The 25,069-nt window shown below is 37.7% G+C and overlaps 1 protein-coding gene across 2 annotated transcripts in view; it reads right to left on the reverse strand.

The window, feature by feature from the left end:
• The window catches only part of LOC149312620 (semaphorin-3A), a 221,756-nt gene that overhangs the window by 85,593 nt on the left and 111,094 nt on the right, over positions 1-25,069 (reverse strand). For both annotated transcript variants that reach the window (XM_089525014.1, XM_089525015.1), the window contains exon 4: positions 15,063-15,182. In XM_089525014.1, coding sequence (XP_089381140.1) covers positions 15,063-15,182 — 120 coding nt within the window. The remainder of the gene's footprint in view (positions 1-15,062; positions 15,183-25,069) is intronic.

Here is a 25,069-nt window from a genome sequence, read left to right on the forward strand (position 1 = left end):
TCAGAATGTAAATGCTCATATGGTTGCTTTTGGGGTAATATCACAGCAAATGGAAAAACATCTTTTCTCTGTCTCTAATTTCCTGCAAAGCTTTCCAAAAATAAATAAATACGTCCACTAATAAAAGCTGTGAATTTCTTTCACCCAAAACCACATATTGACTCAACTGTTTCTTCTTGGCTCCTTTTATTAAAATTGGTCAGCTTCAATTTGTCCTTGAAGAGGGCAAATTAAATCAATGTGTATTATGTTAACCTATATAAGCTACCTTTCCAGCTATTCTTTGTATTAAGAAAGAAGTCATTATGTCCTTGCTTTCTTACACCCTATAAAGCATTTATTTTACAGCTATTATGTAGCACCATTCTCACATGGTAAAACCAGAATTTGTATAACTAAGCATGCTGTTACAAATGGCAGTTCCATTGTGTAAGGCTGAGTTGAGTGATGTATATTGCCCTTGCTCTTACTCAGGTGTGTATCATTGTGTGCCATGGGGAAAATGTATGCTACGATGGGAACAGGAAGTATATTTAGGACTGCATCCACACCACAGAAATAATCCAGTTTGACACCACTTTAACTGCAATGCTCTATGCTATGTAATTCTGTCATCTGTAGTTTTGTGGGACATTTAGCCTTCTCTGTCAGAGAGCTCTGGTGCCACAACAAACTACAGTTCCCAAAATTCCATAGCATGACCCATGGCAGTTAAAGTGATGTCAAACTGGATTATTTCTGCAGTGTGGATACAGCATAGGATTTACAGAGGGGTTAGAAAGAACTGAACACAGCCCATTTTTTTCTGGTGATTATTAGTTTGTTGAAGGTGAGGGGATTTTTTTTTGGGGGGGGGGGATATGTATGCTTGCAAGAAATCTTCCCAGGAGGAATGAGAATATCAAACTACACAAAAGTTTTCCATTTCTCAGTGTACACCTAGCACTCTACTTGTTTTAACAATGGCACCTAGTCAAGCAGAAAGAAAGTTGGAACAAGTTGCTTTGCAGCACAGGGAGTAGAGACAATAAAATACTTATTTGACACATGGTTTATATTTTAGGTGTAATCACATAGCCCCCCTTTTTTTAAGAAGTAAAAGATCAGTTGCTAATAAATGTTGGTGGCAGAGAACAGGGCAAATAGTAAAATATTTCCAGGTTTCAGTGGTGATGCCATGTTTGCAACGGCATGTTTCAGTGGACTTATAAAATGGTATCATTATTGAGTAGCGGCTTTGGAAAATAATCAATGCCATTTGCCATTACAGTGCAACAACACTTTTTCATTTCCTTTTTGAAAAGCATAAAGGAAACCATGCAGACATTTCATGATTCCAGCTAAAAATACCTAAGGGAAAGGAAAACCCCCAGCAGCTCCACAAAGTTAAAACTGCAGCCTGTGCTTTCATTTCTTCCATCAAGTTGGGAGGTGTCTGAAAACCGTACGTTAAAATGAAGGTTTAGTCTCCAAAGAAGACCTTCCATATGCAAAGAGCATCTGGTGTCTCCTTTAGGATTTATGTGGCCATCTGCTTTCTTTTCTATCTGTTTTGTCTCCATCATACCTCAGAGTAAGTTTCCACTTCTTTTGAGTAAAGAAAAAGGTTGATTACATGGTAAAGTGACAGCTCCATTGACTTTTTTGTTATGACTCAACTAAATTTAGTCCACTGGGCCTCCTCACCTTCACATGGAGCAAAGTCAGATGGGATGAAGCAACCAGCAACCAGCTCTTCTGCTTTAGATTTTCTAAGAGCAAGGCAAGATGAAAGGATTTACGCCATCTTCTAAGAACCAATTACGATAATCAAAGCTGTACTATGGAATTGTTTGCATCAAGTCTAAAATGTCAGAGATGTGAATGTTTGAGTCTTGCCCTTATTAAAGCTTGAGGGCAGCAGAGAAATCCAGTTTATCCTTGTAGTTCCTAAGGATCAGCTTTTACAGTAGTCTAAGATTCCATGTTTCTTTTCACATAAGCATAAATAAATGTGGCAGCAAGGCAAGATGGCAAACAAAGTATAGAAAGTTTTTTGTGGGTTTCTCAGGCTATGTGGCCATGTTCTGGAAGAGTTTCTTCCTGATGTTTCGCCAGCATCTGTGATGCCAGCCACAGATGCTGGCGAAACGTCAGGAAGAAACTCTTCTAGAACATGGCCACATAGCCCGAGAAAGCCACAAAAAACTATGGATGCCGGCCATGAAAGCCTTCGACTTCACAGAGTATAGAAAGATGCAGGGACAATTGTGATGGTAATAGAGATAGATGGGAAGGCCCAAAAGGTTATTAGAGAAGTTCATATAATTTTGTACTGCCAGGCATCCTCTTAACAGAAAATGAAGAAGCTCATTATGTGAAGGTCTAAGGTTATTCTACCTTTTCAAACTAACTAAGAGGAACAAATCTAGGCTCTTCCATTCTGTTGTTTAGTATACTTGACTGGTTTTGCTAGCAATAAATGGGTTTCTACAGACCTGGTTGTAATTCCATTAAATAAATGCATAAGGGATGGCATCTTTGAAATGATAATACTTAAAATAGGCCTTCACACAGTAACCATTAAATAACTAAGTAACCTCCAACACAACTATAATCATATATATCTGTGACATGCATCACCACCCTGCACTTTGACACACTATGAGTGCTTTAATATAAGCATTGGCCTGGCTACAAGGTAATTATTAGTAACTATTACTGCAAAGTAAATTTCATTTGCAGAGTGCACTGGGTTATACTGATAAATGATAAACTTGCAACAGGTTTTTCATTAGAGTCCATCAAAAGATTCCAGGGTTAAATTGAGTTATCTGTTAACTGAAACTCACCGAGTTTTGAACTAGAATGCTCAAGTTTCATGAAATAAAGCACAGAAAAACAAAAAATTATCCAAAAGCTGATAAAATATAATTAGAGCAACATGGTTTTCTAATACATAGCACAATGTATTTTCTAGTGACATAAAGACTGAATTGCCTTTATATGCTACAGTTTTAAAGGATCTCAGAACATCACACATATCAATGAAAGTAACAGAGGTTTTTCCTCTTAGGTGTACAGCCTAGAAAGTTAAGACATCAAAGGAAAAGCAGATTGGGAGTAGAAAACAAAACAAAAAGGTCAATCAGAAATTCTTAAAGTGCTGAGAGTCATATAATGATCAGATTTAAAGCAGCTATAATAATTCTCTTTAAGGAGTCAGATGTTTGCTGTTAGTCTTTTTACCATGACTTATCTAGAAAACAAACAACTGAGAGAGAGAAGAATCTAAACTTGCCTATATATGGGCTGAGCCCATGGGTTTGATCTGCTTCCTCTACCCATGCACCAGCTCCACAAACTTCTTGAATGTTGGCTGGATGAGACGAATGAGTGGAAACCTGGTGGAGTTGGCTTCTTAGGTCAGCTTATAATGGCCCTATTTTCTTTCTCTTTTTCTTCCTCAGTCATGCAAAAGCAAAAGAAGGAGCACGAATTCCATAATGAAAGAGTCACTAAAATTAATCGATATATTTTTTTAAAAAATTGAAATAGCCAGTGTGTTAATGCAAACGCATGGATGCAGATTGCATACATGAAGCTATTTATGAAGAACAATGTGAAGAGCATCTCCCTGGCCAGCATCAGAGCATAAGAAAAAGCAGGGTAGATCAGACCAAAGACCAATTTGATTGATCACATACACAGTGTATCAAACTGAATCCACACACATGGGTTGTACCACTTAAGCCCAGAAGCAGAACATGAATGCAATATCAACATACAAAATATACTAGCTTTGCCACAGGAGCCAGCAATGGAAATGTTGGCCTTGTTTGGAAATGTCCCATCACCTCAACCTATGAGGAAATGCTTAAGCATTTCCTTTGTCCTTACTGTTAGCACTATGGTGGGTCATCCAAAAACCTTTCACATTCCACTTCACTCTAAACAACCTTTGTATAATCACCATGCTTAAGCCAGTAACAGTCTCTGTCAAATAACAGTATCAGCCAAGCCTATAACATTGGGAGAACTACTGACTATTATATCTTCACATTGATTACAACCCAAGCCCATTGTTTTCAATCCACTATATGTTTTAAAGGACTTCCTGATAGGATTTTAAAAAATTATCAAAAAGAAAATAGAAAGCAGGTGCTTCCTTAGCAGTCCAGAAACATTGAAAATACTATTTAAAAAAAAATAACAAGGTCAATCGAGTTAACTTGCCTTTCTGACAATTTGTATAATGCAGCTTTGATATAGATCTCTCCACTTATATACCCTTTTTTTCCTTACTGCCCTAAATCAAATACTATTTTTACTCTATCTCCACTTCATTTCTGCAATTAAATTTGTTCATGCACTGTATCATTGTCTTCTTATTAAGTCAGTTGTTCAACAGATGCTGGTTGACTTTAGTTTTTCTGAAGATCAAAGAGTTCAGGCAGGTTTTTTAAGGTGTGCGGATGACACTTTGCATATGTTGTCCAAGAACAAAACTGGGGTGATGTTTTCAATTACTTTCTTTGTTCTCAAGTGACAGTGCTACATTTTCTGGATAATAAGGATAACCCAAGATCTGTCTACAGAGGAGGGAGGGTGATTGGTACATAATACGTAATCCAAAATAAAAGGAAACTTTCAAGGTGAGAGTGAACATAAAGAAAATTACACCTAATGTAATACCATTCAACAATAATTTCTTTATGTAAAAAAGTTGATTCATGCTTGTTTATGTTGTGTGCCTTCAAGTCATTTCCAACTTATAGTGACTCTAAGGTGTACCTATCATGGGGGTTTTCTTGGCAAGATTTAGTCAGAGGAGTCTTGCCTTTGTTTTTCTCTGAACATTGGAGAGAGTCTTTCCTACGATCACCCAGTTTGCTTCCATAGCTGAATGGGGATTTGAACCATGATCTCCAGAGTTGTATTCTAACACTTAAACCAAAACACCACACTGACTCTCTGTGCTATATCTGGTCATTTACCCCAGTACCAATCAAACATCTAAGCTCAAAAGATGCAACTGCTTTGCAGTCATTGAGATGCTACACATTAAACATAGATGTTGCTAAATATGATGCCTACCACCAACCATATGTCTATCCCACTTACCTAGCTATGTGAGTTGCATACCAGAATCTTAAGGTTTCTACATACGTTTCCTTCCCCTCCCTGCACATGAAGAATTAAAGAAATTGGAGAGGAACCCACCTAAAGAATCTACCATATTATTATGCAGAATGATTACATTATTATACAGAGTTACAACACTTACAATAGTTATCACAAGATGTTGTGAGGTAATCCTGGAAATACATCATGAATTCATTTTATAAAAATAATTCTATATTCCCCTGAATAATAATGATAATGATAACCAGCCAAATTGTGAATGCCACAAATATTTTCAACAACATTGATATGGATGATGAAAATCCATAGTGCTATAGCACTATTTTAAGATGAATCTATGATGTGAAGGAGAAGAAAAAAGCTAGAAACTGTGTCTTTCTTCTCTCTTGGTTACTATGGTGCATAAAAGAGGTAAAGCAACTGGAGGAGAAAGAATTACACTTGCAGGGAATAAAAAAAATATATGCACAATATTTTTCCCCCAAGGAATAGTAAAGAATTGCTGTCATCTTCAATATCAGGTCTTTTCACCATATAACTATTACTATTTATAAACCATCTTTTACTCTGGAAGGACAGTGTAGTAGGGACACACACAGCTGTAGCACAATGTGTGGATGAAGTAAAAAGATTCAGCCCAGTGAATGTGTGTGTCCTGATGTGTGAATTCACTTTCATAGCACTTCCTTTCCTCTCCCCTCATCTCCCCCCTTATTCTCTTCATCAGCCTGGACAAAAGTTTTCCCACAGTTCTGGTGCTGGCTTCTTTAAACCTAATGAGTCTGTTGACTGGCTTTAGTTTTTCATTCATGGAAGTCATTCAGCTGTTGTATACTGTATACAACATGTAGCGGCAATCAACAAGCATTTCCTAGCAATGAAGAGCTGGGATACAGCATCATTAAGAACATGCTGGTGGTAGCCAACAAATTACATCCCTATTCATTCAAACGTAATGTTAACTTACTTATTGTTTCGCTGCATCATACAGAAAAGAGTGTGTACCTAACATTTTGCTTATTCATGTACAACATTTTGTAATGCTGTTTCTCTTGGGTGAGCTCTGCTATATCATTCATAGTTTGATATGACCCACCATGCTACTATTAGTAAACAACTGGTCTGCTTTTTCCAGCCTAAGTACCCAGTTAATCTGCTACACCACACTGGTGTACAGACTAAGTTTTTGTTCATGGAGAAACCCTCTTTGTTTTATAGTTCAATTACCAGTACATATATGTTAAAATGTATTCTACATCATCCAGAGAATGTTTACTATTAGCTGGTCTAAAAGTGTTATCAATGAAACAGTCACAGATTGATTGTCCTTTCATACTTTTGATTGTACATTTGGTTGTGATATTAGTGGAATATCTGTTCATGCAACATGGCCATTCAACACAAGTTCACAAAACACAATGAACACATAACTCCACATACAGCCCACTGTATGACGTCAGCCAGTTTTTATAAAGCACAAAACATGTCAGATTTCACACGTAGAAAAATGGTGTCTAGACTACAATATTGCATACACCACTGCAGGATCTTATCTACTGAGCACCAATATTAAACTGGCTAAGATGTTCTGTACACATTGGCCACCAGATCTTCACCAAAGTCAGAAATTCAGCAAGCTGTTAGGTGGTTCTATGAACCATGATACTTAAACTAGTCATGTAAACTGGGGTGGGAAGCTATTTTGGGGGAAGAGGACAATATTCACCTCAATGGTTCCCTAGCTAGTTAGTATTTTGGGGGCAACAGGAATGAAAGTTCAACTCAGAAGTGGTCAGAAATCGCTTCTGTGAATGACTGACTGACTGACTGACTGACTGATTGCACTTTTTGATCATCTGACAACAAACTTTCTCTCGATGGTGTAGAATCCAATTCCTCAGGTGGAATTTCCTGTGCCTTGACTTTGCAAACTGCCATATTATTCCCTTCTCACCCGCCCATGCCTTGACAATTTCCTTGCAAAATAGACTCTCTTGTTCCTTCAGTAGCTTCCAAACTTGCTTCAGTCTTTGACAAACTTGAATCCCATGGTGAGGGGCAGCTTAATTATTATTAAAGTTAATAATAATAAATTAGAAAGGGAATATGAGGTGCTCATTTCAGGTAGGTTTTAAAATATTTTTTTCTTTGTAAGTTTTGTTTTCTGAAGGCAGCAGTTGGAGTGTTATCAAAACAAGCAGGTAATAAGTATTCTGAATCTTGGACTTTACAATAATTCTTGAGAGAGAGTGAAAAAGAAGCAGGAATCTGATGCTCCATTACTTGGGAATAAACTCAACTGAACACAATGGAGCTTGCTTCAGATTAAACATGTATAGGATTGTGTTTTAAATTTAACAAGGCTAAATAGAAGCAATTGTAATGAACAGGGTAGAAGAATTTCAAAAAGAAAACTACCTTGGCCTCTTCTAGTGGGTATAATTATGGTAAAAGTTATAATGTCACAAAGGTGCTTGTTTTCCAAAAGCATCCTCTCATTTTTGAGGTATTAAAATTACCTGTTTACAGAAATGATTGAAGAGTGTCATAAATGTCTTGTACAAGTAGCATAAATGGGATAGAAAGCAGACTAGCATGACCTCAAATGAACCTTAATGCATAATTTAAAACATCAGTAGAGCAAATACTGAATCTCAAACCCAAAAACGGAAAGCCTGAATATCTATCTGTAGCCAGATAGATCACTGATTCTGTTTAGTCTTGCAGACTGAGACCAGATGAACTGGATAGCTCAATAAACTGCTTTACCTTGTTTATGCATTAAATATAACTATGAGATAACAACAGCACCGATAGGCCAAAATTGAGCACATAAGACCTTTTGTATAGATTCTGCGTTAGTCCCTTTTCTAACAGGATACAAAATTTGAAAAAGTTACTTTTTGACTTCAGGTCCTAGAATCCCAAATTTTTCAAGTTTCAATGCAAGTTGCAAGAAGTAACATTTCTAAGAACTGTGGTAAACTATAAAAGGAATCTGAAAGCTTAGAGTAAAATGGATATTTTTACTTTGGAGGAAGGGAACTCTGTGTTTCATCTAACATGAAGTATAGGAAACTGTTATCAAGGAGGGCATGATATGACCAAATGTTAAGAGCTGTATGAAACATTTTGCATAGGGACCGGAAAAAGAAAATATGTTACAGGTGGTAATATTACATAACTTCAGAGGCAATAACTTTAGGTTTTATGTACATCATAAATCTAAACTATTTTTTATTATTGATCAGAGAAGAGAAATTAGCTGGAACATAAACCAGCCCTGCATTGGTTGGAAGCAAATAAACAAAGCTGCAACAAGTCTCCCATTAGAACAAGCCAGCCAAAAAATGAGTGATGTTAATGCAGATTTATCTATCCACAACAGCTGATGATATGGGAAGAAAGGCTATTAAAAAGTGTCCCTGGATAGATAAGGGGAATTTGGAATTCATGCAAATTCAAGATTCTCTTAAATTCCAGTCCAGCAACTTTTCTGACTGAGATTCATTTTTGCTATATGAGATTTTATTGCAGAAGATAAAAATTCTGCAAAACAAATCTTATTTTCTGCACAAGCTGTTTCCTGTTTTAAAAATCCTGTTGTCTGTTCACTTTCCCATGCACCAACTTTGAACATAATCCCATACCAGAAAGATCCTTGTCATTCTAAAATTCTCTTCATCAGGATTACTCAACATTAAAAAAACCCCACATTTTCCAAATATTTTTGAATGTTCTTTCCATTCCTGTTCGAAGCCTGTTCCATGGGTAAGAGACATCAAGTATTAAACAAAGATGTGTGAACAAGCAATGAGGCTCTCAATGAAATCTTTGATACAAAGAAGTTGCTAAGAAAGCACTACCATGTAAGATGTCTAAAATATATTGTAAAAGAATAACTTTTTCCCCCATTTCCAATCAAGAATCTACCAAGCAGTGATGCCTTTATTGGCCAACCAAAATGCCCTATATACATGTTGCAAGCTTTCGCAGCTTCACTGGTTTCTTTATCAGGCAAGATGTTACAAACCAAACAGGAGGAAAAAAATGAAGATATTAGTCACAGGCTGCTGTTTTTCTTTTTAGTTAAGATGATGTGGAGGGGCATTTCTTGCATGCTGGCATCTCCTCCTTCCAGCCATGTGGCAACTAGGAGATTTTCAAAGTCCAGGAAATTTAACATTAATTTGCATCACTACAAATACCCTTCCTTTGCAATCCAAAATTCCTTTTACATTTTCCATGTTCATTCATTAGTCTCTCTTTCTCACAAAATATGGTATATTTTACTAGATCTGGAAGACATTTAAATATAAACCTTCTCATCATTCCTTAGTTAATGTATATTTTACAATATACATTTTAGAAGATATGAATTTCCAAACAGCTGTTCAAAGCTGATGAATGGCATGCGGTTCATTAACGACACACAATTTATCTTGTCAGGCACATTAATAGTTTCAGATTTTCATTGCTAGAAACAGCTAAAACCTGTGGAATGGTAGAAGGTTGTCTTATGCACATACACACATGCAGAGAGATTGAGAGGGAGAGAGGGAAGGGGAGAGAATGAGAGAGAAAGGATGAGAATGAGAGGAAAAACAAGAGCAAAAATGAGAGCATGCATGTAATACTGCTATATGAAATTGAAAACTACAGAAATATGTATAATGGTGACAAGCTGTAAGCTTCTGTCTTCCTATTTGTCACTTTACATTAAATTTTTTGACAAATTTCTAGTTTTTTCCACTCCCTTAATGGTTTTCATGTTTTCACATTTATTCTTGGCATACACAGAAGAATTGGAGATATAACTGAGCAGAAATAGTTTTGGTGGGTGACAGCAAAAGGAGCAGGATGCCTGTTTTTGTTCCTGTTGCAGGCCACCTGCCCCGGAAAATCAACCAAAAATGAAACCAGAAGTACTTCCATATCCAATTGTCATGTTGTTTTCTCCTAGTCTCTCCATTTGTGGAAGGAATGAAGAGGTCTACAGAAATGGTAACTTACCACATTTTGTCAAATGTTGTTCTCCTCAACAGGTGAGGGAGTGCACGAGGAATAAGGAAGTCTTCATGAGTCTCAAAAAGCCCATAGGACTACACACACCTGATGCGCTTCACTTTTCACTATCCAAAGTATGCAACTTTTTTTACCAACTTCCGCCTTCCACGGTATGTATGGGGTTGTTCCCACTATGGTTTAAACCAGATGGTGATTTGAAACGATCCAGTTTAAACCACCATAGTTTCCACTTAATTCGAATCACTGAAGCGATTCAGGAAGGCAGGACATGATTTTTACCCATTTAACCCGCGTCAAAAAGACACTGGGTTAAAGGGGTGTAAAGGGGTGGGGTTTTTTTGGATGAATCAATTTATTCTCAAATAAATTAATTCATCCCAGTGGGAACCACAGACGGATTAGAATCTGCCCTGGCCCAAGTGAGAACTAGGTGGGGCATATTCAGTTCCGCCGGCAGTGACAGCGAGTAGCTGCAACAGCCCTGGCCATCTCCCTGTCATTGGCCTCCCTGCCTCTCCGTACCTCGGCCATCAGCTTCTCTTTGGCCTTCTTGTGACCTCTCTCCTGCCTTCCATGGGTGCGGGGAACAGAAGAAAGTAGGGGGAAGCTGGGAAGGAGATCTCAGAGAAGCCGGGGATGCTTCTCTGCAAGATTCCCCAGATGTGGGGAATGGAAGGTGACCACAGGGAAGTTCTGAAAGCCACTTAGAGGCCGAAGGAGGCCAGAGAAGCTGGTAAGGAGGTCAGAAGAAGCTGGTAAGGAGGCCAAGGCCTGATCCGAATTGGTAGAATCGGAGCAAACATAGTGGGAACCAGGAACTATTTTTGTGCCATTTCATTAATTTGGATGAGGCACCAAATTCTCCATAAGTGGGAACAAGGCCTACATTTAAACCTCAACTATATGCTCCCTCAAGATGTTCAAGGTAGTTAGTGATACTAAAATACATAAATAAAAACAAAATCATGATTTTTTAAAAATAGCATGCCATTTAATAACATGATTTTAAAAAGCCATTAATAACATGGCTAAAATATAATAATACTGATAATAGCAATAAATCATTTCTGGCCTGATTCAATAAGCAACGAGAAAGCAGGGGGAATAGTTATGAAAGAAAGCAAAGCTCTGAAATCCTGTAAAACAAATTGGTGGGACCTACACCTGCCTTCCATATGGCAGGTCAACGCAAGGCATTGTAGCAATTGTATGGAAATGAAACCCTATGTGGAGTTGTTGCTATGGGTGTTAACATCTCTTCTGGAAAGAACAGTATTAGAAAGAGAAGTTTTGGGTCCTCAGTATTCTTACTTGACAGATAAACGTAATCTCAAGCAAGCCATTCCAGCTGATTAGAGTTTCTAATCAGATAAATGATATGGCACATTGTTCCACTACAAATTCTTCTTTCTAACAACCCCATTCTCATCTGAGGTGTGTTCCTGATCATTTCCAAACACTGGAAATTCTTCTTTTCTTAATCCAAGCACACATGTCAGAAATACAGATGGGGGGAGGGGGGAAGAGAAATCTGCTAACCATACATTTTAATGTAAACCTGTAAATTTTTTGCACTTCCTAAAATAAACATAAACATAATTAGCCTTTGCTATTTGCATTGCTCCACATTTTGTGATGCATTTCTTTAGTTTCCAACATACATACATTGAGAAAGGGCATGCAAAAATGTGCAGATCGCTGAAAACAATGTACAAAATTACATTATATAACATTTCCTGCAAAAATGGTTACATTAGTTGCAGTGATATTCAAACTAAATACATTAGGATAGGATGGGATAGGATGGGATAGGATAGGATAGGATAGGATAGGATTGGATAATGGACCAAATTTCTGATTCAACTGCACAGTCTGCCAAAAATCTTTAAAAAAACAAACAAGGAAAAGCAGAAGTAGATGGATATCCACTTCCAGTTTGAAAAGCATAGTTATTTTTTTTTAACCACTGGAAAGGTATTTCACATCCTGTACTTAAAAGGTGAAATGTCATTTCTAAAGGCTCCATGGAGAAGCAAGTCATTCAGCAGCAATGGGATTCTGGAGGTGCTGAGGGTCAACAAACATCTCTTTGCCTACTCCTGCATTAGGAGCAATGCATGTAGATTTTTGCATAGACCTTAAAAATAGTTCACAAATTGAGAAATGGAGAAAAAGACTGGAAGTGACAGATACTCAACCTTGAGGCTTAATCTTTTGCATAAATGTGTCTAGAATATATATTTGCAACTGTGTAAATTCAAAGCCAAGCCTTGTTAATATATATTTAGATTAGCACAATAAGGATCACACGTTATGGTGCAAAGACTTTAACCCCATGAAACAGAGCAGTGATAACTCACTAAAAACAGATCCAATATGAGTGAACTAGTGAAATAATCCTATCAGTTTTAATCAGTTAATTAGTTCTAAGCCATTAATTAACATTGTGCATGAGAGTCAGTATGGTATAGTGATTTGAGTGTTGGACTAGGATTCTAGAGACCAGAATTTGGTTCCCAGCTCATCCATGAAATCCACTGGGTGATCTTAGGCAAGTCACATGCTTTCAGCCTCAGGGGAAAGCAATGGTAAACCTCCTTTGAATAAATTGTGTCAAGAAACCTCCATGATAGGTTCACTTTAGAGTTGCCATAAATTGGAAATGACTTGAAGGCCCACAACAACAACAGATTGGCATAAGAATTAAAATAACATTACTCAGGAAAAACAAACTGGGGGTTTAATTATTTTAGAAGAGAAATTTCTTCTGGTATGAGAAAAAATAAAATGTGCTTCTTCTGTTTGCATTTAAGTCATGGGCATCATCTAGTGCTGGTGTGATTCTGTCAGAAAGGTGGGAGCCAGGAGAAGTGGTGCAGGACTCACAACTAGAAACAGATGACTCAGAAACCCTTCATAAATGATTTTAAGGTGACAAGTAAGTTGAATAAGGAAGGGCAAGAAAGAAAACTTCAGCTGTGACTACCAGCGGACCACTGCATTTAGTTAGTTAAAACTACTTTTATTCCTAAAACAAACAAACAGACAAACAAATCAACCCATGGTAATTTGGTAACAATTGAGTATAGGGCTGCAGTTTCCTTTGATGATTAATTGATTAAAATTTGCAGCCATAAAGAAAAATGATCCTTCCAGCCCTAAAACTCCTCACAGTAGTTCTTGGCATAATAAATGCAGTAAAGAGAAAGCAATACAAAAGAGAACTAGTACAGATAATATTATGGTTCTGAACAACAGTATATGTCTGGTGGAATGATTTATGCCACCTTCTCATCTTTACACTCTCTTTCCATAAATAGTTGATCAAGTGTCCATGTGTGTAAGTTATTGTGCATGCACATAAAAGTATAAAAGTAAATGATCTCATATTTGCTATCTATCTGCAGACTGTCTTCTTGGCAGTAACCCAATAATTGATTGACGTGTATCTTACGGAACTGAGCTAATTAATATGTCTACCAATTCCCAAATGAAATTCAGGAAGCAAAAATCTGTTCAGTGCAGTAAGCAATAATATACTCTGGGTGTGTGGTCTACAGACAATTGATAACTGACAAAAATACATGTTGGGAAAAAATATATAGTATTTTTTCTAAGTCCCCTTCCCCCAAACAACCTTGCATTAATCTCCCTTACAGGAAAAATTGTAGAGAGGAGAGAAAGAAAGAGACTTGTTACACAAAGTAGAAAAAAAATCATCATAATCCTTAAGTCATCACTGGTGGAATATGTTAATTTTTCTACAAGATGATTTTTAGATGAATAAGAATAGCTTTGTTTACTTGAATAATGATGTCTTTATTTTTTTTATGGCAATTTGCAATCTTGAATGTCAAATCCATAAGGCAGTTTCTAAGTAAATGTGTTTCTGACATCAGTGGAAGAAAATGTAATAGAAGGATCAACAGAAAAACATCCCCATAAATTAAACACATGTCTTCTCAGAAAAGATCAGGCAAATCTGTCTCACAGATCTGACATGTCCTTGGAGCTATAACAGCCAAAGTCACATTGAGGGGGGAAAGCAAAGCACATCCTTTTTAGATCATAAGTGTGTTAATATAATGCTACTGTGCACCATAAAAATGTACGTACATCAGAAAATGAAGCCATCAGGGAAATGCCAGTTCCTGATACAACTCATCTGCAACACATCCAAAGCTGTCTGTGTCCCATCAGTGGCCTTGAAGCCAGATTGAAATGGATCTATACAATTTGTATTACCCAGGAAACCCTGGAGCTAGGATAAGACAAGTAGCAAGTAGCAAATAGCAAGTCTATACCACTTCTCTGCAAAACAGGGAGTACAACACAATTCTATACCATTTATCAGTGCACTTAAGCACTCCCTAAGCAGTTTACAATGTGTAAGTTAACTGCCCCCAACAATTTTAGCAACCTCCGAAAGATGCCAGGCTGAGTCAACCCTGGAGCCCCTAGCTGGTATTGAGCTTATAACCTTGCAACTGTGAGTGAGTGGCTGCAGTACGGGCATTTAACCATTGCACCACCAGGGCTCCTTTTTGGACACTATCATATGCTCCAACGTTTTGCTCAGAAGTGGACTAATTGAAATTGGTGGGTAATTATCCAGGGTAATGCTGTTCAGAGTGATCTTTTTCAACAAGGGACATAGTACTAGGAATGTGAGTCTTCACTAATTTCATTCCCCTAAAGGGACCAGCGAGTAATTTTAGCAATTTCCCTCCCGATATGAAAACACCTTCAAACCCTGGATCAAGATATAATCTCACCAGGCTTTAATTGATGAATATATCAGCAACATTTATTCAGTAAATATGATGTCTAAGTGGAATGCATCCCCGGGCAGATGAAGTCATGGTGAAAGTTCAGTGATGCTGTGCTTTTGCTTAAAGTTGAGCACTTACCTCAGGATGCCCTCCAACTTCAATGTATGTGCACACAGGATGGAAAGCCCCAGTTCCACAGACATATAAATGTGTTTGGTTGTAAGCCTTGAGCACCTTGATGAAGTTAGCACATTCTTTCTATAAAGATTTAAAAGATATAAAGATATAAAGATTTAAAAGAGTAGCATATATTCAGCAAACATATATATATATATATATATATATATATATATATATATATATATTGCATTCACATTATTCACAGGCAGGTTGTTCCCACAGTTTATACAGTAATTCTCAAATGTTCTCTTGAGTCTCGCTCCCCCCCCCCCCAAAGTTAAAGGTGTCTTCCAAGAAAAATAAAGAATAAAAAATAAAATAAAATAACAGCCTGATAAGCAAAATCTACAAAAGTGAGAAAGCAGGGTGATAGGGCCTACTCAGAACTGTAAGTAGGGATTCAACCTTCTCAAAAAGGCCATGAAAACAGAGCATCTTTAAACCTGATCACAGATATTGTTCCCTTAAGCAACTGTTCCTCGTCACGTATGTCCTCACTGATATATAGGAAGCCCCAAACATTCAGAATACAACTGGATTTGTGTGTTTTATATCATACTGACAAGCTACAGAAACTGATGTATAATCTGGGTGCTATAAATCTACCACAATGGAAACAGTGTTTTTAGGGGGTGGTCACCTTGAAAGATCCCTTGTTCCAGTTGTCCCACCACCTCTTAAACATATGTGAAGCTTATGGCTTTTTTCAGTCCTTTGGCACTGATTTTGGGATTTTCTCCTCCACCTATTTTCTTTCACTTTCCCATATTTGTAACCTCTCAACATCAGATGAGAAAGTGGAAGACTGTCAAGCTCAACTAGTTGATTTGTCAGAACAGGTGAGAAAATAACCCTCAGGGATGCCTCAGGTCATTTCCCAGGCAAGCTGAAAACAATTCTATGAAAATAAAACAATAGTTCTCCTTTGAAGTAGTTTTGAGGCACAACATTCATGTTGTTTTTCAGGTTTATCTTTTTCTCTGAAAGTAAATATTTTAATAACATATTGGGACAGGAAAATATATTCCAGAAGAATACATATAAGAAAAACAAATATGTCAAATTTTACTTTCGGCTTATGCTAAGTATATAAGTAAAACCAGTTTCCCTCCAACTGATGCATGCAAAAAAGTGGATTCTATTCTATGTAAACCATGATAAATTTGTTGTTGCTATGGGACTGTTTTTCCAGCTGAAGTCTTCCCACCACTTCAAATGGCAATATACAGTCAACCTTCCATGTTTGCAGCTTTGACTTTTGTGGATTTGATTATTTGAAGATTTGATTAATATGTTCTGTCTAGGAATCTCTAGATCCTCCAACATGACTCTGCCCGAAGTTGACCGTAGAGTTATGCAGGATGACCTAGCAATTCTATGATCAACTTCTGGTGGATGTTGATCTTAGAGTTGTGTTGGAGGTCCTAGAGATTCATGGAGAGATGTTTTCTTAGGTTAAAACCAAGTGGTTTGTTTTTTTTATTTGCAGTCTTCCCACTTTCACAGAGCCCTGGCCCTCTAAGCCCAGCAAATGTGGAAGGTCCACTGTATATCCAAATTTAACATCACAGATCAAACAACACCTTTCATACTGTCACTTCACACATCCACATGTGTGAGATGGAAAATCAAGAGATATACAGACAAATGGCTCCTGTAGAGATTTCATCCTGAAAACCTCTACAGGAGAGTGATGCTCGGGGATAGTTGCTCTTCCAAAATGGAGCTTAATTGTGGCATCCCTTAGGGTGCCATCCTGTCCCTGATGTTATTCAATATTTATATGAAGCAGCTGGGAGAAATCATCCATAGATATGGGGCGGGGTGTTATCAGTACGCTGATGACACCCAAATATATTTATCCATGTCTCAGTCATCAGTGACAATGACAGATGGCATTTCTCTCCTCAATCAGTGTCTTGAGGCAGCAATAGACTGGATGAGAGAAAACAAGCTCAAACTGAATTCAGATAAAATGGAGGTACTTGCAGTAGGGACCCCTAAACCAGGCATCAGGTTGCAACCTCCAGTCCTAGAGGGGTTCACGCTCTCCTCAAAGGACTGTGTTTGCAGTCTGGGGATACTTCTTGACACCTCGCTTCACATGAGAAATCAGGTGAATGTGAAGGTCAAGAGTGTCTGTTATCAGCTTTGGCTGATACGCCAGCTGCGCCCTTTCCTGGAACCGAGGGATCTTGAAACTGTAGTACACACATTGGTAACCTCAAGGCTTGATTTTTGCAATGCGCTCCACATGGGGCTACCCTTGTGCCTAGTCCGAAAACTGCAATTGGTACAGAATATGGCAGCCAGGTTGATCTGTGGATCATCTAAGAGTGATCATATAACACCAATATTAAAGTCACTCCACTGGCTACCTATTAGTTTTTGGGTACAGTGCAAGGTGTTGGTTATTACTTACATGGCTTGGGCCCAACTTATTTAATGGATCGCCTACTTCCATACAATCTGCCCCATGCTCTCAGGTCCTCTGGGAGGAACTTATTGCAGCCTATAAAGACCAAATTGACTGCGAACTCTCAGAGGGCTTTTTCTGCAACCGCTCCCAGCCTGTGAAATGGCCTTCTGGATGAGATTCGTCAAATCACCAATCTAGATAGCTTCAAAAAAAACCCTGTTAAGAGGGATCTCTTCCAAAAGACCTTCCCAGAATAAATTACTCAGCCTTGTAGCTACCCCCCCACATATATCTGATGACTGTGCCCACCATTATTGTTATAATTGTTCATGTAATTTTAACCTTAAACTGTTTAATTCTTTTTAAGGGGGCGGGGATATTTTGTATATATGGTGTATTCGTTAAACATTGTAAGCCGCTTTGATTGTTTTCACAAAGCGGGGTAGAAATAAAAGTTTTATTATTTTATTATTATTTATATTTGCACTGATCATTCACAAATATTTATAAATACTTCAATATCACAGTGCACTAAGACATATGCACACCAAGAAGGTTTATTTATATTTGTAGGAGCAACTCTTAACTACTGTCTGAAGCAGTGGTTAAGAGCTGCAGTGAGGGTTGCTGTTCTCTAACATGCTGGTTGGAGGCATGTCACCACTAGCATAAGTTGCAGCCTTTCTTCACAGAGGCTGCATCGGCACAGCAGAAATAATACAGTTTGACATTGCTTTAGCTGGCATGGCTCAATGCTATGGTATTCTGGGATTTGTAATCTGTTGAGGCACCAAAGTTCTCTGACAGGGGGGACTAAATATCTCACAAAACTACAAACCCCAGGATTCCTTAGCATAGAGCCATAACCATTAAAACAAAGTAAAACTGCATTATTTTTGCACTGAGTTGCAGCCACATATTCCTCTTGGACTAGTACAGTGCAACCCTCAGAAACAATATAAGCACAGAGCACACTCATAAATCCCAGAGAAAAAAGGGGTGGGTGGGTGGGAAAAATTTCAGAAAGTCAGTTGTAGTACTTTCCTTACAAAATTCATCAGGTGGGCTGACAAATGCACATTCATCACTTAATGAATATAGTATTGAGAGACAAGTTTCATATGTAGGTGAACCATCACAGAGCTAGAACTTCAAACCTAGCTGTTGCATCACTTCTATAATCTAAATGAAAATGCACTTCAATGGCATCAATTCATTTCTGCATATCTGTGAACTGGGTCACAGAGCTTTCACCCTACTTTCTCACTCATCCAGACCAACAATTATAGTGTGTGTGTGTTGGGGAGGGGATATACAAGTACTTTGTTCTCCCAATCTATTAGGTTATCAGGTTCTTAAAACCTAGACAACTGGGTGTGTGTGATTATGCTGACTTGTCTTATCTTGACCACCACTGTACAATCTTGTATGTGCATGAAGTGAACTATATTTTCATAGGCTGTTTCTGCAAACATGTCATTTAGGCATGCAAAGGTATTCTGCAGAAGACACTAACAAAGTGTTAAGCTTATCAGCAACAATTATGGATTGGAAGTCTCACTACTCCTTGCACATATTGCTTTTTGCTGAAGATCAGGACATCTGCACATGACCTAATGTGTCTAGCAAACCAAGATTGGTAGTAAATCAACAAGTGCAGGGATATTAATTCACTCCTTCCAAGAAAAAGGCTTCTAATATAATATCATTAGGATCTATAGTCAGATACATTTTTGCAAAAATGGTAGTCAACTGATCCGGTCCAAGTTCCCACTAGACAATTTTAGAAGAAGAAAAACAACATACTAGATGAACTGCACTGGTGACAATGGGTTGTACTGATTTGCCCCTTGGTCTTGACAGAACTATGGCCTCAGATTTAGCTTTCAATTATCCCAGCTTCTGCTAGCCTAGCAGTTTGATAGCTTGTAAAAATGCAAGTAAATATATAAGTATGACTTTGGTGGGAAGGTAACAGCATTCAGTGCAGTCATGCGGGCCACATGACTATGGTGTCATTTTCAGACAACGCTGGTTCTTCAGCTTCGTAATGAAGATGACGGTCAGACATGGTTTGACAATCATGTCAAAGGGGAAACTTTACCTTTTAAACTGGCTTCACACCAGGGCCAAAGTGATTGTTCTGGTATGAGCACAATTGCATACATGGACTATACAAGGAATATTTACAATTCAGGATTAATTTTGCACAACATTTGCTCATGGTTTACTTTGTGCAGGAAACAGCATTTTCTTCACAGAAAATATTCTTCACAAAACGTTTTGCCCCTGCACAGAAAATGCTGTTTCTGCAAAGAAAATGTTTTCTGTGGGGGGGAAAAAACAACCAATTTGTCTAGAATAATTCCTGAAATATGAAGGTTCTCACCAGTCCATAATTCTTATTATTTTGTTTTCTTGATAGTCAAGAAACATAGGCTTTTTTGGAAACCATTTCCCAAAAATTTTGAATATTCCTCCCATCCCTATCTTAAACAAAATTACAAGTGAATATACCTTATTCATAATTCTACAAGAAATTATATTTGTACAATGTACTCAGTGGTTAAGCATATGCTTTCATGCAAAAGATCCTATGATCAATCCATGGCAATTCCAGGTAGGTAAGGATGTTGTCAGAGACTCTGGAGAGCTACTGCTAGTCAGTGTTGACAGTAATAGGGTAGATGGATCTATAGTCAGATTCATTGCAATGCAAGTTTTCAGTGTGTCTACATCGTGATGGCAGTGCCATCAATATGCAGTTAAGTGCTGGTTATGACTTTCAAACCATATATGACTCAGGTCCAGGTTATGTGAACGATCATCTTCACCCATAGGAGTCTTCCCATATTTGCATCTTGTGGGAACAAGGGAGAGAGCCTTCTTGGTGACTGCTCCAGATGTTGGAACCCACTTCAGTGAGAGCTCATACTGGCACTCTTCCAGCCATCTTAAGACTTAAAAAAGAATCAGTAGGCCTTTGAAGACTGAGTGTGGCCTTGCATAATTGTGTTGTACTCTCTGCTTTGCTCATTTATCATTATTAATAATTATGTTTTAACTCATTTTAATTGTGTGGCAGGTTTAATAATATTAAGGTACTGAATGGTTTAGCAGCCTTTTCCACCTTGACCTGGGTACCGTTTCTTGAAAACCCAGTAAAGTAGAAAATATGGCAACTGGCCATATCCCTCTAAGTGGTGGCTAGTGACCTTTGTCTCACTGAGATGGTAAATCTGCTTTGGGTCTTAGTCCTGATTTAAAGGAGGTATGTGAGTTAATGAGCCAACTTGGGGTAAAGGTTCAGCTGTGACTGCCTCAATTCCCAGTATTTTAAGACACATCTGGCCATCTTATCACTAGCTCACACTGAAAGCAACTACAGTGGTCCCTTGATATCTGCTGTGTTTGGTTCCAGGACCTCCCATGGGTACCAAAATCTGTGGATGTTCAAGTCACATTAAATGCAACGGCACAGTGAAAAGTGTCTCTTATATGAAATAGCAAAATCAAGTTTGCTCTTTGGAATTTATATCTTTTTGGGAATATTTGCAAGATGTGGATGGTTGAATGCATAGATTAAGAATATGTATATGGAAGGTCAACTGTTTCACATTTATTCATTCATTCATTCATTTAAGAACATTTTATGCCACTTTTCATTTAAAATCACAAAGCAGTTTACAATGAAAACAGAGTCAATAAAGTCAATAGCTAATAATATGGAATAACTGCAACAATCAGATCATTAAAAATAATTAATTAAAACCCGGGGTAATTTACAACATTAACAATCAAGATAAGAGCCAGAGGAATTAACAGATCTTTTGTTCATGACAGAAACATTCAGCACCGGGGGGCCACCTAAACTCAACAGGGACATCATTCCGTGTGGTGAGTGCCACAACAGCAAATGCCCTTTTATGCACAACTAAACAAGCCTCACTAGTCCATTTGCATTCAGAAACAAATTTAGAAACAAGTGGCAAGTTTGCACGCATTACCATTATTTTCCAGTTAGCCCAGTACTGACTTATGACTGGAAGGTTGCCAGGTATGCTTTTCAAGGGTTTTCCCAACCCTGTTCTCAGACAATAAATTTACCCAGATAAATTTAGGAAGACCTTCTGTATGTGAAACATGTGCCTTGCCACGGAGACAGGGCCTTTCAAATTGTCATAAATTATGTGTTCACTCTGTTGTATATAGTTTTTTCTCATTTCCAAGGACTGAAACTCACAATAATTACACTGAGATAAATTCTGTATTCTTCCAGTGAGAAAAGTATTTCTTGATGGTTATTCTGCCTTTAGAATTCTTAGTGATTTGAAAACTAGCTTACTTACCTTTCTCTAGCTACAAACATGTCAAAAAGACTACACGCAGTGTTAAGTGGATTGTGAATAGACCCCTAAGGCTAAATTCTTCCATCAATTACTTTAGACTTAGTGCTGCTCTATTAATGTCAACAAAGTTGGTCAAAATTAATGCCAGTATAACTGACAGAAAAATGTGTGTCCCCACCCTCCCTTTTTAATTTGCCTCTCATCTATAATAGACCGTATTTTGACTGTGGATTATTGAAATAAAAGAGCTAATGAAACACTAGGAGGGGCTACTAAGAGCAATAAACTTTCAACTATAAAATATATATTTTACCACTGAAAGTTTCAATTCCAGCTACAATGGCTAAAATAGCTTTCCTCTATTTTACAGGGCCCCCTCCTTTTTAAAAAAAAGACTTCCAAGTTCTGTTGGAACCATATACAGTAGATGGGGTTCTTTAATATATTTTATGCAACTAAGAGGATATTGAACCATAAAAAGGACATCAAAATCATGGCAAAGATTCCATCTACACCAGGGGAAAGTGTTTTAAAAGGAAGTTTTCTCAATTTTCTGTTTGGTACAATAAAATTTACAGCACAATCTTGTAAATGTTAGTGGCAATTCTGGTCCCATGAAATCAAGCTAATATGAGGATTTTTGCTTTAGTGCCATCAGTCAATTCCTATGTATGGCTATCTAGAATACCATTTTTCAAAACATTTATAACCTGTATAGTCTGCCCTGTATACTCAGGTCCTCGGGGGGACATTTACCTCAATCAGCCAGGACTAGACTGACAATTTTCACCCAGGAGACCTTTGCACCAGCCACCCCAGATTGTGGAATGACCTGCTAGGAGAGATTTGACACATACTGGGGAGAGGCTGGTAGGAAACAACAACAACATATTCATTAGGCTTAATGGTAAGTAATTTCACACAGGATTTCAGGCTGAGTTGGTTTGAATATATGTTGGTTTGCACCCATTACTCCCACAGCAGCCTGGATCAGATGGTATTCTCCCAGAAACTGTGTGGAGCAATAAAATAACTCCTTCAGCCTATTCACCAAGAGCCTTCTGTTAAGCCTCTGCTCCACATGTTGTACAATATTTAGATACACATATGTTCATATGCCTGTATTATATTACACTCATACATGGAATTGGGAAACATACAATCTAGCTGCTTGATTCCAGGACTGCATCTTCACTGCAGAAATAGTCCCATTTGACACTACTTTAATTGCCATGGCTCAGTGTTATGGACTTCTGAGATTTGTAGTTTTGTAAGCTATTTAGTCTTCCCTGTCAGTGAGCTCTGGTGTCACAACAAAATACAAATCCCAGAATTCCATAGCATTGAACCATGGTAGTTAAAGTGGTGTCAAGCTGGACTATTTCTGCACTGCAGATTCAGCCCAAGCTGCTGATATCATCAGTGGCAAGTCAGGGAGCAGGAATTCCACTCTGGTTATTAGTTGAACTTTCAAAGAACTACTAAAAGTGCCAAATCCCAGCTCTCAAAGCAGATTCAGTACAACGGATAGTTGCTTTAAAATTCAGATTAAAACCTACAGCAGATTCAGTGTCCCATTAACATGGGGACTCCAGCCATGATTGGATGTCATTAATAGGAGATCTTAAATTTCCCAGCTCTGTATATAATATTTAGGTACAGCAAAGAAAAACAGATACAGGAAAGGATTAATAAAAATAATGATTGTTAGAGTACAATGTCTTGTCATTTAATAACACCACTCAGTATTATCTATAAAGCAGATTATAACACAGAAATTCTTAGAACATGTTAAGCTATGTCAATGGTAGTATTATTCCCATATAGAGAATCAGGACAGAGAATCTATAATAATAAAAGTACAGTAAATGCCTTTTTATGACTCATCAAGACATTATGTCAGATGCTGTACACTTTAAGTGTATTTTGGATAGTTAAAATTGCAACGGCCAGTTTCAAGTGGAAAAATGGAAATTTTAAAAGAGAGACTTCCTAGAAGTTAAAAAGTAAAGAAGGATCTGTCATGAATCATGAGGAAATGGTGAATAGATATTTCAAACATTGTTTCTGAATGGATTCACATGTAATATCAAATCATGGTTATTACATGATTTTGCCTTAGGTTCTTGTGCTGAATCCTTGTCTGATGCACTTCAGTTTAATTACTCCCATTTTCATATAGTATGTTCAATTCCTGCAACGTTCATATGTTTTCTATGCAACCTCTCCAACAATATTGTACAACAAAAAAGTTGCACAAAATCAGCAGTGTTACACAGCAAAACCATTACTGATTTTGCATAACAAAAATGTTTGCAACATTGTTATTTTCTACATAAGAAACAGCAATGTTGCACAACAAAAATATTGAACCAAATCAACAACACTTACATTTATTTATACTGCCCTTCCCACTAAAGGGCAGTACATCAGAACATATGCAACCAAAAGTGAATGATAAAACACAGCACTATAAAATAATAAAATACTAAAATACTATACTAATAACGCTAAAAACAAAACAAATCCTGCTCAGTCACTATGTGTTACACAATAAACAGCCACATGGTTTTGTTGTGTAACATTGTTGTTTTTTTCTGCTGCTCCAGAGAACAGGACCCAGAACAATGGATTAAAGCTACAGGAAAAGAGATTCCACCTCAACATTAGGAAGAACTTCCTGACAGTAAGGGCTATTAGACAGTGGAATATACTCCTTTGGAGTGCAATGCAGTCTCTTTTCTTGGAGGTCTTTAACCAGAGACTGGATGGCCATCTGTTGGGAATGCTTTGATTGAGAGTTCCTGCATGGCAGGGAGTTGGACTGGATGGCCCTTGTGGTCTCTTCCAACTCTACGATTCTATGATTCTATGATTAACAAATTATTTTTGCTATTTCCTGATCCAGTCTGCTATTGCTGCATTGCTGCTGGAATACTAGTTCAACCATACAGCTTTAACTTTCCATTTCTGTTTGAAAGCAACATTTTGGTGTCAGTTAGAACCATGAAGGAGATATTTTACACACATACCCTGCTACCTTTTGTCTCTGACTTGATTGTGCCTCACTCCTATGACAATACTGATACTGGGGTGGAGGGCATGTTGCCATGGCCCTCCTATGAGGCTTAACCAAGGTCACCCAGTGGGTTCCCATGTCTGAGCAGGGATTTGGTCATATTTTCCGGGCATTGCCA

This window comes from Sceloporus occidentalis, unplaced genomic scaffold, assembly GCF_023333645.1.
Source record: "Sceloporus occidentalis isolate IW3139 unplaced genomic scaffold, rSceOcc1.0.p SCAF_5, whole genome shotgun sequence".
Taxonomy (NCBI): domain Eukaryota; kingdom Metazoa; phylum Chordata; class Lepidosauria; order Squamata; family Phrynosomatidae; genus Sceloporus; species Sceloporus occidentalis.